We start from the raw sequence: 17,190 nt of genomic DNA, 5'->3' as shown, positions 1-17,190 counted from the left end.
GTCGATCAAGAAACTAAGGCTTAAGGTATGAAAGAACTTGTTCCTGGTTGTTGACCCAAAGCTAGTGCAGAGTTGAGGCAGTTGTTTGTTAACCCTCAGACCACTTTTCTTTCTACCTCACCACCTGTAAAATTCAGATAGGACCGGGGATGTAGCTTAGAGGTAGAGTGTTTGTCTAGCATGTGTGAGGCCCTGGATTCAATCCCCAGCACTGAAAAAAATTATATATATTGTGGCAATTAAAACATATTATCATTTCATCATTGTCATTAATAACTCTTATCTATATAAGATCTCAGAATTTTAAAGTGAAATAAAGAAATGACAAAAAAAAGAGAAAGAAATTCAAAACTGTAAAATATCCAGCTCTGATACTGGAGGTTAAAAAAAGAATACTGGGGACTGGGGCTGTAGCTCAATGGTAAAGCACTTACCTGGAATGTGTGCAGCCCTGGGTTTAATGTCTAAAAAAAATAAAAGCATGGCCACATGGATTTTCACGTTACTTTGATATTATAGTTTCTGAGAAATAACTCTTCCAAAGACATTTAAAATATAAATATACATATGCATGTATGTTAGACAAACATGCAGAAGTCTGTTAGCCATAAAACACTGTATAGGAATTGCTTCTTAGTGGGGTGTGTCTATGTGTGTGTGTGTGTGTGTGTGTGTGTGTGCGCAGCCCACCTTGATAAAGAAAATGTTTATAATTCTTACTGTGTTTTTTTCTTAGGAATCATCTTGTATAATACTATGACTAGTCTAATACTCCCATTATCAAGTCTTGTCTAATCTATGTCTTTGTCTCACTTTGCTCTTGGCAGATGGAAGGCTGATTGGAATTTGACTCCTTGCTTTTCCTCTGGACATCTGTGTCAGAGAATACAACTGTCCCCTACAGAAGAGCCTCTTTTTAGCTACATGAGCAGCCTGCACTGCTGCTCAGAGCTAAGTCCTAAGTAACCTGTCAGTCAAGCAGCTGTCCCTGGGTGGCTGTGAGTTCAGACCATGATCTGGGCAGGTTCAAGAGGAAGGGCGTGGGCGCACAATGCCCACACGACAAATGCCTATCCTTGGAATGCTGTCAGGGCTGTATCCCAGGAACTGGGATCTGCTTGTCTCCTCTTGTTCCGCAGTCTGTTCAGATGTTCCGATAGGCGTCTCTCTGCCAACAGGGCCCATGGCGGATGAGCGTGAAGAGTAGCACCACTAGGATGCCAGACACCAGGCAAAAGGCAATGGCAAGGATGACCCTTAGAACTGTGGGAAAATAGGAAGAGCATTAATGTAAAATTGATGTCTTAAGAAAATATGAAGACTACATATCAGTGTTGATTTCTGCCTTTATTGTAAATTTGAAGCAGCACAGAAGTCAGCAGATGGTGGTTACAAAGGGCACAGGACAAGAAGTCTGGAGACCTGGGTTTCAGTTCTAGCATGACCTTTGACCTTTGGGCTTCAGCTCTCCGTTGTAAAGGGAGGGTTAACCACTGAATTCTTTCTAAGGTTTTCTTATAGTACTAACTTTGGGCTTTTTTCTACAGTTAAATTACTAATTGTTCTGGTCACAAAGTCAAAGGAAATTCTGAATACTCAACTGCAACCAATTGAATCTAAAGGAAATGGAATTTTTTTTATATTTCAATTTGATGTTCAGGTAAATATATTTTAAAGAGGAAACCCTGAATATATATTAACTATATAATTGTCCATCTATATGTATATATGGCACTAATTTATTATTTTGTTCAGAAAGTTAGTCTCCTCCAAATACATCCTATTCCACTATAGTGTACACATCACAAATATCAGTTTGTCTCCTCTCTAAATATATGTCTTATGGTTGTAAAAATATGGGATTACTTTGTGACTTAGGCAATGGAGAGCAAACTTCTCAGATCCAGATGGGTCTTCCTTTCTTTCTTTTTTGTTAGTAAGTGATATTTGAGGATGATGATGATGATGATGATGATGAGTACCAGGGATTGAACCCAAGGATGTTTAACCACTGAGTCATATCCCTACCCTTTTTAAAATTTTTCTTTTATTTTGAGACAAGTTCTTGCTAAATTGCTTAGGGCCTCACTAAGTTACTGAGGCTGGCTTTGGACTCCTGCCTTAGCTTTCTGAGTTGCTGGGATTATAGGTGAGTGCCACCATGCCTGGTTGATTTTCTTTATATATATAAATTATAGACAGACACAATATCTTTAATTAATTAATTAATTATTTTATGTGGTGCTGAGATTGAACCCAGTGCCTCATACATGTGAGGCAAGCGCTCAATCGCTCAATCACTGAGCTATAACCCCACCCCTGATTATTTTTTAATTTCCTTTCACATCATTAAAAAAATCTTTAAATTAAATTAGATTTAGCAGGGTTTAATTGAGTAAATAATTCATGAATTGGACAATAGTCAGGATCTAAATGGGTCTTTCTATGGAACCCTAGAGCCCCATGGGACACAGATAAAATCACTGATTTAGTCTATCATTATACAGAGCAGAAAAATAAGAAACACAGAGATTAGATTATACAGTTAAGGTTAAACATATAATTTAATTTGGCTTGGATACATGGGATGGTATCAGTCTCATGATTTAAAAAACCATCTGTGCACTTGTGACTTAAAAATTTAAATCTATAGTTCTGACCTCTCTTTCAAACCCAAGACTCTTATGTACAATGTGTACTTGGCATATAGTAGTTCCCCCTTATCCGGGATTTGACTTTCTGTGCTTTTAGTTACCCATGGTGGTCAACCATTGTCTGAAAATATTAAATGGCCAATTTGAGAAGTAAAGAATTCATGAGAAGTAAAAATTCCAAGAAGTAAATAATTCATGTCCTGTACTGAGTAGTATGATGAAACCTCATGCCATCCCACTCCACACCACCTGAGATGTGAGTCATCCCTTTGTCTAGTGCATCCACGTTGTATAGGCTACTTGCCCATTAGTCACGTAGTAGCCATGTTGGTTGTGAGATTGTCTGTTGAAATATCACCGTGCTTATGCGCAACTAACCCTGATTTTACTTAATAGGGTCCCCAGAATGCCAGTGTAGTGATGTGGACATGAGAATGAGTATGTGAGTAAACAACAGCACATTCATATAACTTTTATTATAGTACACTATTATAATTGTCCTATTATTTTATTAGTTATTGTAGTTAATCTTCTATGCCTAATTTATAAATCAAACTTTATCATAGCTAAATACATAAAGGAAACACATAGTATACATAGGGCTCTGTACTATCAATGTTTTCAAGCATTCACTGGTGATCTGGGAACACACCCCCATGGTTAAAGGGGACTATTGTATTCCTTGGACATCTAATGGACATTTCAATCTCAACAAATCCAAAACTGAAACTCCATTTTCCTTCTTACACCAAATCTGCTCTATCCACAGCCTTCCTCATCTCAATTGATGGAAACTCCCCTCTTCGGTTGCCTCAGGACAAAACTCTTAGCATCTTCCTTGAATCTTTTCTCTCACTTCCTGTACCTGATCTGCTAGGAAATCCTGATGCTTCTACTAAAAAATATATCCAGAAACCAGTGACTTCTCCTCTTCTCCCTGTTTTGAACCACTATCATTTGCTGGGATCACTACAGTGGCTTCTGACTTGCTCCATAGCCTCTGTCCTTTCTTCTTCACAGTCTGTGTTAAACATAGCCATCAAATGGTTTCAAGTCATACCATGCCACTCCGCACCTTACAATGAAGTCCACAATGGGTGGTCATCAATATCAGAGGACAAGCTAAGGTCCTGATGATGACAGTTCATGAGACTTCATCATCTGGCCCCTATGATTTTCTCTCCCACTCACTCTCTGTGGCCACACAGACCTTTCTGCTATTCTTCAAACACATATGTGCATTCCCCCTTAGTGTCTCTGCTGTAGCTGATACTATTGCTTGAACGCTCTTCCCCCAGGTCCCTGGATTGGGCCACTCCTTTACCTTCTTGACGTAAATTTCATCTCAAAGAGACCTTTCCATTTACAAGTATAATTTATTCAATCTTCTCTACTCCCTCCACCAATGTGGCACTTGTGATCCACAGCTAACAAAATACTTATTTATTATGTTTATTATTTATTATCTGCCCCTCTCCTAATTGAATATAAACTTCAAGGAAGCAGGAATCTTTGTATTTTTTGTTCACAGATATATGCAGGCACTTAGTGTATAAGAGAGATATAACATATTAACATAGTCCATGCTAATAAATATTTATAGAAAAAAGTAACAACCTAGCATTCATAGTTTGCCAACTCTCTATCCAGTGTTTTTCTCATGATACCAGGATGCTTTGTAATATCCTGAAAAGGTACATATTAATAAAGTTAGACCCCAAAGGAAAGTGTCATTAGAAATTCAAAAGTTGCTAATATAAAGTTGAAGGGAACTAAATGGAACTGAAGAAGGAAAGATGGGACTACATGGAAATGAGGGAGGGAGACAGATACTAGTCATTCTTCAAAATTTATTTTCATGGCTGACTTTCACTACTTAAAATTTTTATTTTTAGTTATTTTTATTGGCTGTAATGGCAGTCCCATGGAATATGCCTCCCTACTCTTTATCCTTCTTTCATTCCTTCCTAGACATGCAGTGAGCACATATCACACACCACGCAGGCTGTATTGAGTGCTGAGGCTCCATAACTTTTGCTCTTTAGGAGCTCAATGTGTAGTGGAAGAACCAGATAGACAATTCTAAGATAATGTGACAAATACTGAAATGGAGGTGTAAGAGGTCATTGGTTCCACGTTGCAACCAATAGAGTATATTTTATCTGACAGGGAAAGAGTTTGGAAAATCGTCTGAGATTTAAGCTAGCCTGTGAGATGAATAGGACTTTGCCATGAGGCAGAAGGAGTTGCACACGATATGTCTGGGAAATAATGAGCAGTTACTGGAGTTTATTATTAGTGACTGGAGCACGGGCTTCAGGGAGGGTAGACCACACATGTAGGTCAGGGCCCAGTTATAGGTGTCTGGTTTCAGGGGGCAAATGGAAGTGATTGGGGATTATTATACATGGAGATAACATGGCCCATTCTGTGTTTATAAAAATAAATAAATAAACAAACTGATGGAAAGGATAGGTTGGAGGAGATATGGTAGGCTTGTCAGGGAGCTACTGAGATATCTTTGATAAGATAGCAGGGGCTCAGAACTGAAGTGGTGGACCTGGGAACACAGATGAAGGGGTTCAGAGATACTCTTGCAGTAGAATGGGCAGACATTGGTGAAGCCATTGGTGACAAATATAATGGTAAATGAGAAATTGTGGGCAACACCATCTCCTAGGTTCTTGCTTGAGTGACTGACTGATCAGATGACGAAGCTGTGAATTGAGATGGAGACCACAAAAAAGGGTTGGTTTGGAGTAAAGGAGGTAATGGATTTTGTTTTCATGTCACACTGAGATGGGTAATTATCCTAACAGTGATGATCAGTAGGTAGTTTGCAAAACAAACAAACAACACCAAAAAACAGGTCTAGAATTCTCCACTTAGAAGTAGAAATAAGGATGGCAAGTATAGAAGACAGAGGTCTGAGCATACTGCCTGATGGTGAGTGTGGAATGAGGAAATAACATACTGGATCCTGGGACACCATCTCTTAGTGGTTGGTAGAAGGTATGTATCTCAGAGCAACTGGCCAAGGAGCCCGAGAAGAAAGACAAGACTCAGGAGAGCTGGTGTTCTCTCCTTCTCTGATTTGTTCTTCATTTTAAAACTATGTGCTTCTTTCTACTACAAAAGAGTTTAGGATTTTGGCAGAGTGATGTTCTAGAAGCTGCGAAAAGAGAGAGAGTGATCATTTGTCGCTTACTGTGAAGAGGTCCAGTGCTGGCAGTGACTGAGAAGATGTTCCTTTATACCAGGACAAACACACACTGCTGAAGGCAGTGTGAATTGCTGAAACCTTTTTTGAAATGTGTGGAAAGCCTTTTCCTCTTCCATTCATCCTCAAGTCCTGTCTGCCCTACTTCTTTTCACCCTTTGGATAAGTCTGCCTTTCTCTTTGGACTACTGCAGCAGTTTCCTGTTTCTCCTGGCCTCCTCTCTAATCCATTCTCCCCCTGAAACCAGAGTCTTCCTGAAATAAGAATGTAGTTACAGCATCTTTCCTCTGCCTAAAACCTTTCAATGATGAGGACTACTCAAGGTGACCTAGAAAGCACTTAACACCCATCTCTCCAGCCTCAGCTCTCCGCGTACTCACCAGACTTTTTCCAGTCCCTAAAATGCCCATGTTATCTTTAGCCTCCTGGTCTTCTCTCTTTTCTCTGTAACATCCTCCTTTTTCCTCACCTCTATTCACCTAGCTATGTCCTTTTCTCATTCAGGTTTCCATTTAAACTTCACCCCTCTGAGAAGTCTTCTCTGGCCCCGTAGACTCAGGTTCACTGCCTCTGCTTTATGTTCTCATGATACCTGTATGTTCTTCATTAGAGGGCTCATGGTCCCTTACCTGTAGAGCTTTAATTTTTTTTATCTCCCTGTCCTTCCTTGTCCTTCCATCCTTGTCTCCAGAGGTCTACAAACCACATGGGGAGAATCTGCTTCTCTACAATCTGTATCCTCAGCAAACTTAATGCCTGGTACCCGGGGAAATGTTGATGAATAAGAGGTACTCAATAAATATCTGTTGTTTATTAAATATTCATATACCTTGATCCACCAATCCTACTTTAGGAAATTGTCCTAGAGCAACAGTGTATAAGAGAGATAGAAAGGGACATGCTAGAGTAGAAAGAAGGTATCAGAGAATGTTAGGTTTGACTCCTGACCTTACTACTTGTGGCATATTATTCTCTGAGCTTTTTAGTTTTCTTCTCTGTAAAACGGGCAAGGAAAAGAGACTGTTGAATTGGGCACTGATGGTTTTCAAAAGGGAAGTTTAGAAAAAGAGATGATGGGAGAATAGACATAATTGTACAGAGTAATTAAGAATTGAGGAGATAAGGAATAGCTGGAAAGGGCAAATCATTAGTTTTAGAAAATTAGGACTGAAGAAGAAAATGGAGCAGACACTTGAGGTGTTTTGACAAGAAGATACCTGGCCATTTTCATAGTAGAAGGGAAGGAGCCAGGGCAGAAGATGAAAAAGAGGCTGAATAAAAAATCCATTGAAGTCCTAAGAAGACTGTCAGAATGGATCCTCACACAGTGAGAAGTCTCCTTAAGGAGGAGCCAGTTTACCTGAGGAACAGCTGAAGGGGAAGCTTAAAGCTATTGACATATTTTAAGGTTATTAGAAGAGAACTTAAAAGGGTTATCCAGAGATTACCTTATTAAGATAAAGAAAAACAATGAAATCTGGAGTTTGGGAAAAATGAAAAGGCCTTTCTAAAGAGAGTAGAGAAGGGTCCAGAAAGGAGGAATACATTTTCCAAGCAGTGTCAAAAGACCAGAGATTGGACTAGAAATTTCAACATTCATAGTTTGAGAGTCATAAGAGACAGTCTTTTGTTTTCTTTAGCTCTCCTGGGGAGATCCCAGTGAAAAAAATCGCATGATGACTTTGATGTGGGTTGGGTATTGGTGTGATGGGCAGGGTATGAGCTGGGTCATGATTATGACTGTCAGAGTTGCCTAGGACGAGGGCAGGAGTGGGAGTGAGGAGTGAATCAGTGCAGACCAAGGCAATGTCTTTAATGAGTGATGAAATTTGTCCTGGAAAACAGAAGACAATGGCAACAGGGGTGAGAAAAAGGTTTTTAATAAGATGGCCTCATCTTTAAGGGAGGAATGATGCTAGAAAAAATATCATTGATTATCATTGATCAAGCAAAGGGGAACAAGAGAATGTCAAGGGACTGTGTTGAAAACAGATGTTCAGTAACACAGACATATTGGCCAGTATTACATATATATAGCAAGCCATTGGGTCTCGACAGATCAGTCACTTTGCAAGCTCATTCATAGCTTTCTTTCCTATTTATTGTTCCAGACTTCTGAGATCTGGACCTAGCCATGAGAAAGTTAGTCTAAGTATGGAGAGATGAACATATATTTCATTAGAAAATCTTGATTGAAGGTGCCATGTTCTACCAACTAAAGATTTGAAGAGGAAAAAGTTATGGCTTTCACTTTTAAGAAGCTCACGATTGAATCCTGGGCATGTGAATATGTACTGTAGATTGTCGGTTTTACAAAGATAATAAGGGGGAAACTGGAATTTCTCACCAGTAAATCTACCTCCTATAAAACAACTGAAGCAGGATATTAAGGTAGGAGGTGGGAGAGTGCTAACACTAAAAGTGTGATCATTAATAAAACTTTGGAATTAAAAGGCATTTTAAAAAGAATTTTATTGTATTCAAGTAATGCAGTATGGAACTTGCACTTGTCATGGATTTTCTTGCAAAGACTCTGGTTGATTTAACTGGTATAGTCTGGTTAACTGGATCTGCTAGAACTACCTAAAACCACTGCTTATAGTTTAGGTAGCACTTTATGAGTAGAAATCCCTTAAGAAGCAGAGTTGCAAGGCATCTCCCATATACAGGATCTGTTCTGTATTGGATGATTTTGTCTTGCCTTCTGCACTGGCTTTCTCAGAACAACCGAAATGTCCTGTATTCTACTTTTTTTTCCCCAATGAATTACAACAGTTCATCTATTTGTTGTAGCTATGAGAGCTATTTGTCAAATGCATCTGAGACGCCTGTACTTTTATTAAGTTTGTGACCCTACTAGGAAGTTATTCTTTCACCCTTACTACCCTCCACACTTAAGCCTGCTCTGTAGAGTCAATGTCAAGGCAAGCTCATCCAGGCCAATGGTCAGGTCCTCTCTCAGGAATTTCCTAACAGAGAATGACAATCTGTCTTCCTGAAATTTTTACCAGCTGCACTTATCATCATCCTGGAAGACTGTATTGAACAAATCTATTCCATTTTCCTTAAAGAATTTAAAATATGAAACTCACTTTGTTGGAGACCATCTCAGACCATAGACTTTTCCCAAGCTTTCTGTGAACCATATCTAGTGATGTGCTAGTAATATGAATTAAACAATAACAACAAAAAAGCCCTTACTATAGTACTTGCTGATTTCTGTGGTAAAGATGCTTCTGCCATGACCAACTTTAAGGTACCCAAGTGAAACTGCTGAACTCAGAGTTGGGAAGAGCTGCACATATATTCTACTCTTGAGATTTGTTAAGATATGACTGCAGTACAATGACACCCATGTTTTCTTTTTGCTAACATATTTTGCTAATTAATCATATTTTACTTTACTTGGATAATGAATTGTTAGTATTGGTGTTTTGAAGAAAGGAATTCTGCAAACATACTACAGGTAGATTGACCAGAGGAGGTGAGGAGAGCCTAGGGAATGAAGGAGAGTGTGGGATAAAAATAACTCCTAGGAGGTGGGAATGAATCCTAGGTTGCTAGTATTACTGTTAATCAAGATAGTGGGTGGAGCTTCAGGGAGGAAAGGTAACTAATTTACACAAAAATTGAGCAAATATTTATTGAGTACAAACTGATGCCTGACACAGGAAATTCTAGGTATTGAGAAGACACAGCCGAGCACACAACAGATAAAATCCTTGTTCTTGTGGAACTCATAGCTTATCAGAAATGGCCTCTTGAATGCAACCTGTGGAAATCTCTTTGAAGCCTGAATCTTCTCCTGAGTACACCCTTTCCTTTTCAGTTTGAAGCTACCAAGACATTTAATAAATACCTTTCTGGTACCTTGTAGCATACCAGTATAAACTTACGTTCAACCTGACTTCACATGGCGCAGTTGATCCCTCTTGCAGAAAGCCTTCCCTAGACTTACATGTCTCCCTTCAATTCTGGGTAGGGTAACTCTTAGTTCCGTGTAATGTGCACCCCTTTACTTCCTTACTACATTGTGAACTTTCTGAGGTGGTTTTCTTAGCAAGTTCCATCTTAAGTAGTTGAGGCAGGACCACAGATTAGCCTTTATGTGAAGTACTAAAGTTTATACTATATTGTCCATGTAAAATGTTCTTTTAAGACATTCCAATCATTCATATTAATTCAGTTCCTTTTGTGACATCAAAACAAAATCCCCAAACAACAACAACAAAGAGCTCCTGAAATCTGCCTGCAGAATTTTATTCTAATTAAATACAACACACAAGCTTTTTGAAGTTCATTATAAAAGTAATGCTTTTGGACTTCCTCATAATGACTTTATTCACTATTGTACATTTGGCTCACTGCTAGAAGAAAGTTACAAGGATAGATGGTGGCCCCAACAACAGATATTTACTTGGGAAAGAAGTTACACAAGGAAACATAGCAACTCGATGTCTTGCGTCAGTTACTCTGTGACCAACCAGGAGAGGGAATGGCTTTGCTCTAGATGCTGGCACCCAGAAGGAACTGTCTCATCTCTATCCATGGTGGAAATACAGCATGGTGTTCTCTAGACGTGTTGCATCTGCTACATGGCAAATCTAAGGGACTCTAAAGAGTATCATTAGAACATGATTTCTTCTTCTACAGCAAGCAGTCTCAGCAGGAATTGTGAGTTTGCTTAGGTTTTCTGAAGATACCAGAATCAAAGCCTTGATCATTTTGTCCCCTGAATGGATTTCATGACCGTACTCTTGAATATTTCAAGTTTTGAACATGGAGGGACTTAGAACATTCTCACATTTCTAATTTGTTCCAGCTTCATAGGTGTCATCATTCTCTCTGAAATCAACTTTAGATTCAACATCCCCTGCCATTGGGACTTCCAGAGACCCTCCATGCAGTGTTTCAACTTTGAAATGTTGTGCTGAATAGCTTGCTCTTATCACATGGCTTAACTGCTGTGATGCAGATATTCCAAGGGTTGCTGCATGTATTACATAACTCAAAGGTATTTGGAAAGCTTAATTTCAACTTCTTCAAAGGGAACATGAATGTTCCAGGGCCAAAGGACACAAATAAACTTTTATTTTTCAGTTCTGCCACCTGGTATTATTTAACATAAATATAAAACCAGACAGGTTCCCAATATAGAAAATTTTTCCAGTTATTGTCTTTGTATCTCATCTCTTTGCCTTTCCTAGAAAGAAGACTGGAATTGACGGGTAAGCTTCCCCATTAGCCTCAGATTAAAGTCTTCCCTTCCTGGTTCTCATATTAAATTGCGGATTTTATTTGAAATCTGTTCCACTTCAGAAATTTCAAGCACAGTTTCATCTAATCATGATCAAACAAAACCTAGAAGCCTGTGAAAAAGTACTGTGTGGCTGATACTGTAGCTCATGGCATCCCCATGAACTTTTACCTAAGTTTTATACCTGATTATATTTGGGCACTGATAGCCTTTTATAGTAATACTGGAAAAAAAATAAATTAAAGTTTATGGCAGGACTAGATTGAGAGAAAGTTGCATAAAGTTGGGGGTCCCTGAAATGTATAGCTATCACCCAAAGCCCATTTCCCTCTAAGCTGGGGTTAATGGCCAAAGTACATCTTCAAAACACCATCTGCTTTGAGAATGAGCGCAATGCTCTTTCTGCACAGCTCTGTGTGCACACTAATTGTTCTCAGTACCTTGGTGGTTGTTTGTGGTCATACACTCCGTGGACCAGTCTTGGGGGATCACAGGGGCAACCAGCTCAGCAAACTTCTCCAGAGGACAGCTGGGGTTGCAGCCTGGCAGTGTTAGGACGTAAGCCTCATGCTGGGTCTCGTTCCGATAGTACATCTCCACGAAGTACTCCCTTGGTGGGGAAAGGCAGAGGAGAGAGCTCTGTTAGTTCTGCCATACTGAACTGCTACTGAATCTCTTTCCACCTGGATGGTAACATGCTAATTGGAGGGCCCATGGAAGAGCTTATGGGAATGAGATTTTGGCCAATTTTTATGTGGAAATGGAGAGACTGGGGAAGGCAAGACAGATTTGGAGGTGGGATTGGGAAGGCTGGTTTGTTAGGTAAAGAGAAGCATAGGAGATGGGAACTAGGATGCTTAATCAGAGAACTGAAAGGAGATGGTTGGGGAGATGGTGCCACTTCAATGAGTCTCGTAATGAGAAATGAGGGGCCTCTGGGGGTGATGGGTCACCCCTTTTGTATTCTATTCTTCTCATTTGTGTCGACCTCTGTTCTTTTTTCCTCTCTTAATGTTTATCTCAGTCTTTACCCTGAATGTATCTTTCCTTTTCCTTAACTAGGCCATGAATATGAACCTGAATAATATGTAACACATGTACTTGAATATATGAAAGTTTTTACAAAATCTCAGAGGTGTTGATGTAGATTCAACTCCTGTGTCATATTAGAGAGGATGCTCTTAAAACTTTATTTTAAAAAACAAAGTGTCTTATGTCCACAACCAGTCTCAGTAAAAAAACCAATATGAATTGCCTATGAAAGATACTTCCCAACCAAAGAGGCAGGAGAGAAATTTAAATAGGATTTAGTGATCTTTCCTGATGCAGTGAATTCACAATTTCAACTTTTAGATGTTGTTATAAACAAGCTTTTAAAAACATCACTGTAAAAAGTTGTATAGGCACAGTAACTGCAAATATCATTTATAGGATATTTATATTTTAAATTTCTCTAATATTATATGAACAAGCATATACATGTTGGGATAACTTTTCCAGTGGCAACATCTTTTATCTCAGGATGATAGAGCATAGATGACCAATAGTTCATCCCAAAACCATGATTTTCTGCCCATTGAATAGAGTCACAGATCAGAAATGACTATATTCTCAGGTTCTCTTGCACCTCGGTGGCACCAAGTGATCCATCTTAGCCAGTAGAATGTGGGCAGAAATGATAAGTGCTTCTTTTGGGCTGAGGTAGTTGACAAGCAGGTTGTCTTTCTATCGTCTCTGTCCTTTCTACAAGCTGCTGACAGGTGGCACAGCCCTCTTGACACTGTAGAACCCTAGGTGCCTGATCCCTATGTGGGAATGCACCGCAGGACACCTGCATTGGCCTATTGTTATGGTTTAGATATGAGGTGTCCCCCCAAAGCTAATGTGTGAAGTAATGTGAGAAAGTGTAGAAGTGAAATGATTGGGTTATGAGAATTTTAACCTAATTAGGGTATTAATCCTCTGATTGGGATTAACTAGGTGGTAACTGTAGGCAGGAAGGGTATAATTGGAGGAGGTGGGCCATTGGGCATGCCTTTGGGGTATGTATTTTGTCCTCAATTAAAAGTGGAGCTGTCTCTCTCTGCTTCCTGGTGGTCACAACCTGAGCTTTTTTCTTTCTCTCTTTTTTTAAATTGGTTGTTCAAAACATTACAAAGCTCATGACATATCATCTTCCATACATTTGATTCAAGTGGGTTATGAACTCCCATTTTTTACCCCAAATACAAGTTGCAGAATCACATCGGTTACACATCCACATTTTTACATAATACCATATTAATGACTGTTGTATTCTGCTCCCTTTCCTATCTCCTACTATCCCCCCTCCCCTTCCCTCTAATTTTCCCTCTCTACCCCATCTGCTGTTGTTTAATTCTCTCCCTTGTTTTTTTTCCCCTTTCCCCTCACAAACTCTTATATGTAATTTTGTGTAACAAGGGGGGTCTCCTTCCATTTCCATAAGCTTTTTTCTCTTCCATGTTCTTCCGCCATGATATTTTGCCTGAGCTCAGGCCCAGCGCAATGGAGTTGGCCGTCTATGGACGGAGACCTCTGAAACCATGAGCGACAAATAAACTTTTCCTCCTCTAAATTGTTCTTGTCAGGATTTTGGTTTGCAGCACTGAGAAAGCTGACTAAAACACCTGTTGACCCGCAACACCTGCACTGGGCTTTTGGATAAGGGAAAGATTAATTTCCATTAATCTTCATTAATTTCCACTAATTCTTAGGTTAAGCCCCTAAGAATTTTAGATTTCATTTGTACAGAAGGCAGAATTACCCTGCTTAATTAATATATCTAATATTTCATAAGCACTCATCAGGGGACTCAAAATTGGCTCTAGTGGAGAAGACACATGCTAAAGACACATAAAAAAGAATTGATAAGAAACTATTCCATAAAAAGTAAAAATGGAAATAGTAGTATTTTCAACTTAATGAATTATTTTATATAGCTTATGATTTTAAATTTATACACTTATTTAAAATTAAATATTTTAAATATATATTTAACTACCTTTTCTACAACCTTAACAGTTTGTGTATTTAAAATAGCTAGACATCTAAAACACTCTCCCTGTCTCTCTCCTAATCTTATAGGGAAAATGTGGAATGACCTAGTCAAGATCACCCTATAAGCAGGCATCTATAGTATTTGTTAGCTTAGATTCTCCTTGTTCTTAACTTAAAGGCAATCAAGTCCAACCTTCAATCCTTCTATGGAGTGCCAGTAAGAAAATCCTAGTAAAACAACAACCTTGACCTGTGCATGGCTCTTGGTTAATTTTTTTTTTTATTCTGTGTCCAGATCGCTCAGTTGAAAAAATAACTCACACTTGTCTAATAGCATAGGTTTTCTCAAGATGGTGAAAGAAAGTGATTCAGGGGAAGAAAGTACTATGGCTCCCTAACAAAGCAAGCTCAGGCCCCTGGGGTACAGAAATCACAGAAGAGGGAAGCCTGAGAAGAGTCAGTAGCTTCTCTTGTCTTATCCCTGAAGAAATAGTGCCTGTGCTTACAGCTGATCCTGGAATTTTGTCTGGATTTATTAACTATGTGTCCAGAGGTGGTCTTCAAAGGGTCAGATCTGTGCAAGGTTTATTACTAAGACAGATTTTTATGTTTTCAGTCTTCTCTTTCTCATGTTCTACTGTTTGCTAGTCTCCATTACTAGTCTCCATTTGCGTCTCTCTGCTCAGACCCAAGATATTTGAGAGCAAATCAGCTAAGACCACATTATAGTTTGACTTCATCATGGTGTCACCCAATTAGAGGTTCGATAAAGAAAACATCTACCCTTCCCTAACTGTGTGGGACTCACTTTCTTCATAAGGAATGAAGGTATTGGTTGAGAATTAGGTCTTTATACTGTGACTTTCTTGTTCTACATATTCGGGGGACCAAAAACATGTATCTAAAACTACAAAGCTAGAAGAATTAAGTTTAGAGCCTTTTGTTCCAAGATTATGGAGAATTTCAAGATGGCAGCAGCAGAATTTCAAGACAAGCATGAGCTCTTCTGAGTGTGGGGGCTGGTGTCAGGCTGGTCCTGCCTGTAGTTGCTGAGAATATCTTGAAAGGAAGGCTCAATTCATCTCCCCAGCCAACCCTGGAACACAGCTCTGGGGTCACTGCCTTAACTTGGCCCCTTCTTTTCCTTTATTCCTTCAATAATATCCCATGAGTTCTGGTGATTTGCCAAAAAACAACTCCTCTCGCAAATGATACAAAGTTTTGGTGTGACCTTGTCTATGGTAACCAACTCTTCCTGGTTTATCCCAACTTGACCCATTTTAACAATAAAACTCACCTATTCTGGAAGCTCCCTCAGTTTTGGGTAAAATGTGACATTTGGTCTCTCAAAATCTAACCTTCCTACTAGGTTTAAACAAGGGCTTGGTCATCTGGGAAAGGCCACACCAGGTAAACACCAGCCAGAAGAATCTTTACTGGTGAATATGACTCACCAAGGAGCTGCATTGGGTGTGTTCAAAGTCTTTTAATTGAAATACTTTTGTTGTTTAAGCACCAAGCACCTTCATTTTTCCTCATGGCGTCTTCTATCAGGCTGTTTTTACCAAGAGAACTATATAATGTCAGCAAACTTAGAATACCTTAATTTTAAAAAAAATTAATTTCTTCTATTTAGGATGGTTCTCTAAAATTTTTCCATCTACTGTGTTATGTACACTATTTTCAAATAAAAGACTTCATGACAACAAAAAAAGAGCCCTGACTCACAGATACTATTATCACCATTCTTCCCTTCAAATATAAAAAGCAAACCAAAGACAGACACAACCACCCTTATGCCAACAATAGCAATAATAACAAAGCTGGGGGCCAGTGACGCTGAATTTCAAAAGCACTCATCAGGCACTTACCCTTTGTCAAGGTACAATTCCACTAAGTGGCAAGAAGCATAAGGAGGAAGGATTCCGTTGAAAACATCTAGCGCCATCTGTAGGCCACTCACAGTAGTGTCATGCTACAGAAATTGGGAACAAATCATTTTCAATCATTTTACTGCTGGTTCAGATTTGCATTCAATAGATATGCATTTGTAGAGCACCACTAGGGTTTCCCATTCAATTTAATTTCCCTTACTCCCAATGTCTTAATAAGTACTAAGGACTAAATATAATAAGTATTAGGGAAAGAGCTAATTTTACTTCAGCATCTGCTGTGTGCTAGATAGTAAGATTTACATACATATTCCTATTTAAAAAATGAAGAAACTGAGATCCATAGACATTAAGTAACTTGCTTATCATCAAATAATCATAGAATAAAATAAACTTGAATCAAGTCTTCTCAGTCCTATGCCTTTTCCCAGTAAAGCAAATCTCTGCTTTTGCTTGTTCCATTGATTTTTCATTAAAATTTAAGATATTTTAGAACACATTAATGCTAAATTATATTTTTCTATATATTAGTATCATTGTATTTTAAAGTTTTGGAAGAGTATATAAGGCCATAAATGTTTTAGGGAGGTTAAAATATAAGGAAGCTTAAAAATAATTGTAGCTTAAACATAATTGTAGCAGGGCGCAGTGGTGCACACCAGTAATCCCAGTGACTTGGGAGGCTGAGGCAGGAGGATCTCAAGTTTGAAGCCAGCCTCAGTAATTTAGTGAGGTACTAAGCAACTCAGCAAGACCCTGTCTCAAAATAAAACAAACAAAAGGGCTAGGGATATAACTAAATGGTAAAGTGCCCCTGGATTCAATCCCCTTAACCCCTGCCCCCCCCCCCGAAAAAAAAAATTAAAGTTAAATGTTTGCCTCAGAGTGGCTGAAAGGTATACAGGATGATTTTCAATCCTGGAATTGATTAGCCATCTAGTGTTAGGTAATTCTCAACTTCCACATCTATAAAGTGGGGACAACATTTCACTGCCCAAACTGTATGACGGTGTACACATATTCAAAAGGGGTGAGGACCAATCTAAAAAAAAAAAAGAAAGAAAGAAAGAAAGAAAGAAAAAGAAAAGGAGCAACATAATTTGATAGAAGTCACACAATAAGTTAGAAAAAGAAACCAGAGTAGAAGC

At 38.8% G+C, this 17,190-nt stretch overlaps 1 protein-coding gene across 1 annotated transcript in view; it reads right to left on the bottom strand.

Moving 5' to 3' along the window:
* Positions 1-1,090: 1,090 nt before the first annotated feature.
* The window catches only part of Acp3 (acid phosphatase 3), a 50,395-nt gene continuing 34,295 nt past the window's right edge, over positions 1,091-17,190 (bottom strand). The window contains exons 10-12 of the mRNA XM_026383929.1: positions 16,022-16,125; positions 11,573-11,742; positions 1,091-1,263 (exon numbers count right to left, since the gene is read on the bottom strand). Coding sequence (XP_026239714.1) covers positions 1,145-1,263; positions 11,573-11,742; positions 16,022-16,125 — 393 coding nt within the window. The 3' untranslated portion in view covers positions 1,091-1,144. The remainder of the gene's footprint in view (positions 1,264-11,572; positions 11,743-16,021; positions 16,126-17,190) is intronic.

Source organism: Urocitellus parryii, chromosome 2 (assembly GCF_045843805.1).
Source record: "Urocitellus parryii isolate mUroPar1 chromosome 2, mUroPar1.hap1, whole genome shotgun sequence".
Classification (NCBI taxonomy): domain Eukaryota; kingdom Metazoa; phylum Chordata; class Mammalia; order Rodentia; family Sciuridae; genus Urocitellus; species Urocitellus parryii.
The sequence above is the reverse complement of the archived record's forward strand: the minus strand, read 5'-3'. Positions and strand labels throughout refer to the sequence as shown.